Consider the following 8,364-nt stretch of genomic DNA (forward strand, 5'->3'; position numbering starts at 1 on the left):
TGGAGCCTGGTACCCCCTCTGCTGAGTGCAATAGCAAAAGTAGGGGGGGCAGGACTTACCCTTGGGCTTGGTCTGTATGGAAAGCGAGTCCGGTCAGGAAGGGAGAAGGCTGGTGAGGGTGGGGGTACTCTGGGGAGGGGAGAAGGTTGGAGCATCCCGGTCATGACTGGGATGGGCAGATATGGCGGGAGCCGAGGGGCAGGCCATCTTTGGGGAACAAGGACTCGCTATGTTAGAGCGATTCCTTGTTCCGGCCCCTCAAAAGGCTCATCCTGTAGTACTGATGACAGGGGAGTACAGGGCCCTAATTGTAGGCTGCTGTTGCTTAATGCCAGGTCCGTTGTCAGCAAAGCCCCCCTTGTCCGTGATTTAATATTTTACAGCGGGGCGGACCTGGCATGTATAACCGAAACCTGGCTGGGCCCTGAGGGGGGTGTTTCCCTCTCGGACATGTGCCCGGATGGGTTTGTGGTGCTTCATCAGCCTCGACATCAGGGCAGGGGTGGGGGAGTGGCAGTCATCGCTCAGAAGTCTTTGAGCCCTCATGGGATTCCTGCCCCGGAGGTTGCTGGGTGTGAGTCCCTCCTATTGAAGTTGGGTTCACAGGTTCAGTTGGGCTTGCTGCTGACGTACCTACCTCCCAGCTGCATTGCAGCAGCCCTGCCTGCATTGCTGGAGTCAGTAGCCGGGTTGGCGGTGGAGTTCCCCAGACTTATAGCACTGGGGGACTTTAACCTACCATCACTCGGCGATCGCTCAGAGGCGGTGCAGGAGTTCATGGCTTCCATGGCAACCATGGACCTGACCCAGGTAATTCAGGATCCGACCCATAGGGGTGGTCACACACTCGATCTTGTGTTTCTCTTGGGGCAATGGAGACATGATCTGGAATTAAGGGGAATAGAGATCTCGCCCTTGTCATGGACAGATCATTTCCTATTGAGGCTGGACTTCAGAGCATCACTCCCCCATCGCAGGGAGAGGGAGCCGACTAGGTGGTTCCGCCCCAGGTGCCTAATGGACCCAGATCGGTTCCAGGAGGAGCTTGGGGAAATACCCGACTCCCTTGTCCACAACTTGTCCGGGTCCCTGGTTGCTGCCTGGAATGAGGCAGCGTCTGGGGCCCTGGATCGAATTGCGCCTTTGCAACCTCTCTGTGGTGGTGGTCCCCGGAGGGTGCCTTGGTTTACTGAGGAGCTCCGGGAGATGAAGCACCACAAGAGACGTCTAGAGCGACATTGGAGGGCCAGTAACTCTGAATCTGACCGATCACTATTAAGAGCCTATCTTAGGACTTATTTAGTGGCGATAAGGGCGGCAAAGCGTGTTCACTTTTCCGCAATTATTGCGTCCGCAGAATCTCGCCCAGCCGCCTTGTTTAGGGTGACCCGCTCCCTTCTTAAGGTGGAGGAGGCGGAGGAACCCTTGCAGGGGAGAGCTGAGGAGTTTGTTCAGTTTCTTTCGGACAAAATCGCTCAGATTCAGAGAGACCTGGACTCCGACTGGGCAGTGCCAGCCGAGTTGCCAGGGCTGGTCTTAGTCATGTTATCTGGAGCGAGTTTGAGCCTGTGACCCCTGATGAAGTGGACAAGGCCGTGAGGGCAATGAATGCCGCCACCTGTTTATTGGACCCGTGCCCCTCCTGGCTGGTTTCTGCCAGTAGGGAGGTGACACGAGGCTGGCTCCAGGCGATAATCAATGCTTCCTTGATGGAGGGGTCTTTCCCGCAACCTTTAAAGGAAGCGGTGGTGAGGCCCCTCCTCAAGAAGCCTTCCCTGGACCCAGCTGTTTTGAAGAACTTTCGTCCCGTCTCCAACCTCCCCTTTGTGGGGAAGGTTGTAGAGAAGGTGGTGGCGTCTCAACTCTTGCAATCCTTGGATGAAACCAATTATCTGGACCCTTTTCAATCTGGTTTCAGGCCCGGCTACAGCACTGAGACTGCTTTGGTCGCACTGACCGATGACCTCTGGCGAGCCCGGGATAGGGGTCATTCCTCTATCCTGGTGCTTCTTGACCTCTCAGCGGCTTTCGATACCATCGAGCATGGTATCCTTCTGCGTCGTCTCGGAGAGGTGGGGGTGGGCGGCACCGTATTGCGGTGGTTCTCCTCCTACCTCTCTGACAGGTCGCAGTCAGTGTTGGCGGGCAGACAGAGATCGACCCCTAGGCGCCTCAATCATGGGGTGCCTCAGGACTCGGTCCTGTCCCCCCTCCTTTTTAACATCTACATGAAACCGCTGGGTGAGATCATTCGGCGACACGGGGTGAGGTATCATCAGTACGCGGATGATACCCAATTATATATCTCCACCCCGTGTCCTTTCAGTGAAGCAGTCAATGTGATGTGCCGGTGCCTGGAAGATGTGAGGGTCTGGATGGGGGTGAACAGGCTTAGACTCAACCCTGACAAGACTGAGTGGCTCTGGGTCTTGCCTCCCAAAGGCCAACTGGATGGTCCATCTTTAGTCCTGGGGGGGGCAAATTTACCTCCCTCAGTGCAGGCACACAACTTGGGTGTCCTCCTGGACTCACAGCTAAATCTGGAACAACATCTATCAGCTGTGGCCAGGGGGACCTTTGCACAGGTTCGCCTAGTGCACCAGTTGCGGCCTTATTTGGACCGGGAGGCTTTACTCACAGTCACTCATGCCCTTGTCACCTCAAGACTGGATTACTGTAACGCGCTCTACATGGGGCTACTCTTGAAGAGCGTTCGGAGGCTGCAGTTGGTTCAGAACGCAGCCGCGAGAGCGATTGTGGGCGTGCCAAGGTACGCCCACGTGTCACCTATCCTCCGCGAGCTGCACTGGCTTCCTGTGGGTCTCCAGACGCAATTCAAGGTGTTGGTTATCACCTTTAAAGCCCTTCATGGCATAGGGCCAGGTTACTTACAGGACCGCATTCTGCCGCACAGCTCCCAGAGACCGGTGAGGTACCATAGATTGGGCCTCCTTCAGGTCCCGTCGGCCAGACAATGTCGGCCGGCGGGCCCTCGGGGAAGGGCCTTTTCTGTGGTGGCTCTGACCTGGTGGAATCAACTTCTCCCCGAGGTTCGAACTACTCCCACCCTGCCGGCCTTTAAGAAGGCCGTTAAAACTCTCCTGTTCCGGCAGGCCTGGGGCTGATGTCCCCGGGGGGCCGGGATATGATCGGACTCGCGGTATGACTGTTTTATTTTATTGTTTTATCATTGTTTTAACTTTGTACGCCGCCCTGAGTCCTTTGGGATTGGGCGGCATATAAATATTTGAAAATAAATAAATAAATAAATAAATTCACCTCTTTTAAATAGGCTGTTGGTGCAGGAGATTGGAGTCAGAATGCCTGGAATATTAGATATGGTCCTTTCCGATCGAACCATCAAAGATAATGGTTTGCTATGCACTTAGTCCTCTACTTACAGCCATTCAGTTAGTGATTGGTCAAAGTTACATCTTTGAAAAAAGTGATTTATGACCACTTTGGATGTGTTGTGTATTTATCATGGGTGCACTGTTCCAGGGTCATGGGGTCACCATTTAACCCCCCCCCCTCCCAGCTGGCTTCTGACAAGCAAAGTCGTGGGAGAAGCTAGATTCACTCAACAACTGCATGATTCACTTAACAACTGTAGTGATTTGCTTAACAATTGTGGCAAAAAGGTCATAAAGTGGGGCAAAACTCACTTTACAACTGCCTTGCTTAGCAATGGAAGTTTTGGGCTCAACTGTAATTATTTGTCAAGGACTACCTGTAGTTTATTGTCACTGTACTTCTCAACATCTCATGGGCAATTACTCCCTTTAGTGAGTCCCAAATTAAAGCCTTGGGAATAGTGAGTGAAGTCCCCAAAGTTTGATACCCTGGAAGATTTTTTTTCATCCTGGAGGTGTGAGCCTGACACAATAATTAATCAGCCATTCTTTCAAAACAAAACAATTACTTGCCATTGCTTGTTCAATATAACAGAAGTTACCGGGCAGAGGAAAATATTTTATTGTATGGGTGCAGCTAAAAATGAAGCACCAGGAGAACGCCTGAAAATCGTGTATGAAAGTAATATTATACTACCTAGCAGGTAATAATAGGTTTGGGATTGGGATTGGATTGTTGTGGAGAATATTTGAATTTCTAAAAATCATCAGACATCCTTTTGGCCCCAATTCCTTCAGGGCAAAGATTATAATTGGAAGGTGGATGATTGAATTCAGAGGTAAGAAAGCAAGTGTGGACATGAGACACACACCTGATGCTTAGAATTAATCATTGGAATCCCGTGGAACAAAATTCAGATGCACTTCCAGAAGACAGACCTACATTTTTCATTCAGAGACTGAAACTACAGATAATGAAAATATCTGTAATAATGTAATTATTAATAATATAATAAAGTAATAATGAAAGAACATCTCTTCAGGTCTGCAATTTTCTCTAAAGAAATGGGTAGAATTTAAAGCCAAGATATATTTTTTTCCTAATACTGAAGAACTGTTTTTTTAAAAACTTGTTTGTTAGTGGAAGGTACCTCAGCAAAGGATTCAAAGATGTTTTGACAGCAGGTGTGTGAACTCTGTGTGTGTTTCTCTGTGTGTGTTCATGTGTGTGTATGTATATATGTGACTCTTATCCAACTATTACCAGCTTTGATTTTGTTTTCATCTCAATTACTAGCTTTCTAGCTTTAATTCCAATATTTGCTGTTATATTTTCAGGAGAACTCGTAATGGAAATAATGAATAGAACTTTGTGGACTGAATTCATTCTTCTTGGACTTCTGACTCACACGGTGACACACACCGTTTTCTTTGGGGTGATTCTATTGATTTTTTTTGTTGCTTTACTGGGAAACAGTCTTTTCTTTTTTGTAATCATCATGGGTTCATATTCCAGAGCCCCTATGTACTTTTTCCTCAGCCAGCTCTCCTTCATAGACATCTGCCAGACGTCTAGCATTGTCCCCAAAATGTCCATGGATTTTTGGAACAAGGGCAATACAATTTCATTGGCTGGATGTGGGACTCAGATTTTTTTAACCTTCATGATGGGAGGAGCAGAGTGCCTCCTACTGGCTGTCATGTCTTATGACAGGTATGTGGCCATCTGCAAACCTTTGCACTATCCAGTTCTCATGAACAGAAAGGTTTGTGTGACCATGTCAGGTGGAGTCTGGTTTGGGGCTGTTTTTCATTCACTCGTGCACACTTTTTGTGTGCTCCAGCTGCCTTTCTGTGAGTCTAATCGAGTGAATCAGTTCTTCTGCACAGTCCAAGCTCTGCTGAAATTATCTTGTTCTGAAACATCCACCTATGAAAATTTGTTTTTCCTAACTGGCAGCATATTACTCTTGGCTCCCTTCTCCATCATCCTGGCTTCCTACATTGCTATTCTTTTGACAGTCCTGGGAATGCAATCAGTGGAAGGAAAGCATAAAGCATTTGGCACATGTCTCTCTCACCTCTGTGTGGTGGGGCTCTTCTATGGGGCAGCAAGCTTTAAATATATGAGACCCAGGTCTTACCGAACACCAGAACAGGATAAGGTGGCCTCTTTGTTTTGTGACATTGTGACTCCCATGCTGAATCCCTTGATATACAGTCTGAGGAACCGTGATGTACTAGTAGAACTGAGAAAACACATTCTGAAATGTAAGTTGCATATCTAACCCACCTAACAAGGCCATATCAGAGCCAATCAATAGTTATTTGGAAGAGAACAAAAACAAGGAGAAAAATATTATGTAACAGTCATGACTAGCAACTACTAATAGTCTAATCCTCTATGAAACCATCAAAGCTATTCAACTTAGTGGCTATTGCTGTGGTGGCGAACTTATGGCATGTGTGCCACAGGCAGCATGCAGAGCCATCCCTGTGGGCACGTGTGCCATTGCCACAGACAGAGGGACGCAGGGCCGGGCTCCTCCCCTCCCAGTCTCCATGCACGCGGAGTCCGGGAACAGCTGTGAGAGCTGGGCAGGGTGAGGGAACCTATAAAGAGCAGTTTTGGTGGGAGAGTGAGTGAGCGGCCTTTGGAAGTGACCAGTGGTGGTTTTAAATTATTTAACAACTGGTTCTCTGCCTCGCCTTCACTCCGTCTTGGTCGGGCTGGGCTGCTTAGAGGGTCGGCTCTAAGGATGGGGGCAAGAGGGTAGGGGTCATCATGTTCTGGCTTGGGGGAGGCGAGAGGGCCAGGATGCCTCTGTGGAGGAAAGCGCGCCTCTGCCAACTGAGCCTCTCATCCACACTGCGGTCACGTAGGATTACCTGGAAGGGTCACTGGGCAGGGGGCTGGGGGGTCAGCCGGCAGGGGGGAATCAGAGCCGCCATCTCCCTTCCTCAGTGCAGCCCCATCGGCGTGGGCAGAGGCGGCCCCAGGATGGCTGGAAAGGAGCCCTCACCTGGTGCAGGCCATGTCTACAGGGTGGGTCTGACTGGGGCAGCGGCTGCTGCTCCTCCTGATGCTCTGAGCTCCTTGACTGGCCAACCACACGGGGAAGCAGGAGGCAGCAGCGGTGATCTCTGCATCACCAAGCCGGCCAGCAGCAGATCTGGAAGCGAAGCTGTGCCACCCATACTCACACTGGTGGAGGTAGCGGCAGGGGAAGGTGAGCTGTGGGTGCATGCCCACCCCTCCCCACTGCCACCCCACATCGTCCCACATGCATGGCCCAGAGACACACACAGGACAATGTGAGGCAGCAGTGGCAAAGGGTGGGCACATGTCAGATCCCGCCTTCCCCTGCCGCTGCCCCACCAGCACGAGAATGGTTGGCACAGCTTTGCTTCCAGATCTGCTGCCTGACACCATCGGCCCCTGCACACAGAGGCCAGTGAGAGCATGGGGGCCAACGGTGTCTGTCAGCAGCCACAGCATGCTGGCTGTCCTGCATAATGGTGAACTGGCCACAGAGCCCCATCGGCACCGGTGGAGACAGCCCCATGATGGTTGGAAGGAAGCCCTTGCCCAGCCTGAGCCCATCCTCTCGATGGCTCTGACTGGGGGTGGCTTCTGCTGCTGCTCCGACCAATCAACCATGCAGGGAAGCAGGTGGAGGGGCAGCCAGGGGTCTGGAGCTGCCTCGGCTGCTCGCTGGCAGCCCTCCTGTTTCCCTGCATGGTTGACCAGTCGGAGCAGTAGCAGAAGCCACCCCCATCAAAGCCATCAAGTGGATGAGCTGGGCTTTCCTCTGGCCAACCTGGGGCTGTCTCTGCCCGTGCCGATGGGGCTCCATGGCCAGTTCACCATTATACAGGACAGCCAGCATGCTGTGGCTGCTGACAGACACCATTGGCCCCCATGCGCTCGCTGGCCTCTGTGTGGGGGGGCTGATGGTGTCAGGCAGCAGCTGCTCCGGCTCCTGCCTTGCCTTGCCTTGCTCCGTGGCAATTGGCACACCCGCCCTGCCTCGCCTCGTCTCACCCTGCAGGATGAGCCTCTGGCCCACTGGCCTACCCACCAGAGACACCCTGGATCTCTCCCAATCCTGGCCGGCCCCCACAGGCATCCCTCCCCACAAGCATAATTGAGGTGGCCACACCCATCGCGGCCATGCCCACTCAGTCACCATTGCCCACTCGGCACCCAGCAATAAATAAATGGGTTTTGGGTTGCAGTTTGGGCACTCGGTCTCTAAAAGGTTTGCCATCACTGGGCTATTGCATCTTGTGATAAAATCCCTATATATTGCTTAAATGTGCTTTGTAATGTCTGTGTAAAGATACTGTCATGGCTCTGCTCTCCAAAGGTGGCCCCATAAATTCTATCAAATCAGCCAGTGCACAAGCACGTTGACAGAGGAAATATGAGTGATGTCATGGTTCTGACAAATAAAACTCTTCAAAAAAACTTTGAGGCATTGTTTCCCTTAAAGAATCTTTATTTTGAGTAGCATAACTTTGGCACTGCATAATTGAAGCCAAAAACTGAATTCCCCTCCTGTGAGCATATAGTATCAAAGCACGGTTCCCTCCTTCAATTAACAGTCATAAATCACATTTCTAATTAGCTTGAAGCACGGGCCTGCTCTCCAGTTCTCCAGCCTGCCAACTCCTTATCAGCTCTGTTTTACAATAACCTTGTTTCTCATGCTAGGTCTAGTGTTGTTATGTCTAGCTGGACTCTCATTCACATCCCCCCTCCCAGCATCATCTAACTCAGTGGTTCTCAACCTGTGGGTCGGGACCCCATTTGGGGTCGAACGACCATTTCATGGGGGTCGCCAAACAATGCAGTCTGCCATTTTTCCCCCTTTTCCTTAGCTGTGCTACTCCCTTTTATTCTATTGGTTTTTAAAAGCCAATGGAATAGACTCTCTTGAATAGAGTCTAATTCTATTGGCTTTCAAAAGCCAATAGGAATTGTCCAGGCTGTCTCTGCCCTGCTCAG

The 8,364-nt window shown here is 50.9% G+C and overlaps 1 protein-coding gene across 1 annotated transcript; it reads left to right on the plus strand.

Moving 5' to 3' along the window:
• The first annotated feature begins 3,970 nt into the window (after positions 1 to 3,970).
• Positions 3,971 to 6,787, plus strand: LOC120315962 (olfactory receptor 2V1-like). The gene is made up of 2 exons (XM_039361045.1): positions 3,971 to 4,057; positions 4,692 to 6,787. Exons 1-2 carry the CDS (start codon positions 4,030 to 4,032, stop codon positions 5,639 to 5,641), a joined length of 978 nt encoding a protein of 325 aa, XP_039216979.1. The 5' UTR covers positions 3,971 to 4,029; the 3' UTR covers positions 5,642 to 6,787.
• Positions 6,788 to 8,364: the final 1,577 nt, after the last annotated feature.

The sequence above is a fragment of the Crotalus tigris genome, unplaced genomic scaffold (assembly GCF_016545835.1).
Source record: "Crotalus tigris isolate CLP2741 ecotype Arizona unplaced genomic scaffold, ASM1654583v1 scf7180000019189.1338056, whole genome shotgun sequence".
NCBI classification, from domain to species: domain Eukaryota; kingdom Metazoa; phylum Chordata; class Lepidosauria; order Squamata; family Viperidae; genus Crotalus; species Crotalus tigris.

Excerpts from the sequence above, each read along its gene's own strand:
- LOC120315962 (XM_039361045.1), top strand. The coding sequence starts at position 4,030 with ATGAAAGTAATATTATACTACCTAGCAG. Across the intron at positions 4,058-4,691 it reads AATATTATACTACCTAGCAG|GAGAACTCGTAATGGAAATA; the intron begins GTAATAATAGGT and ends TTATATTTTCAG.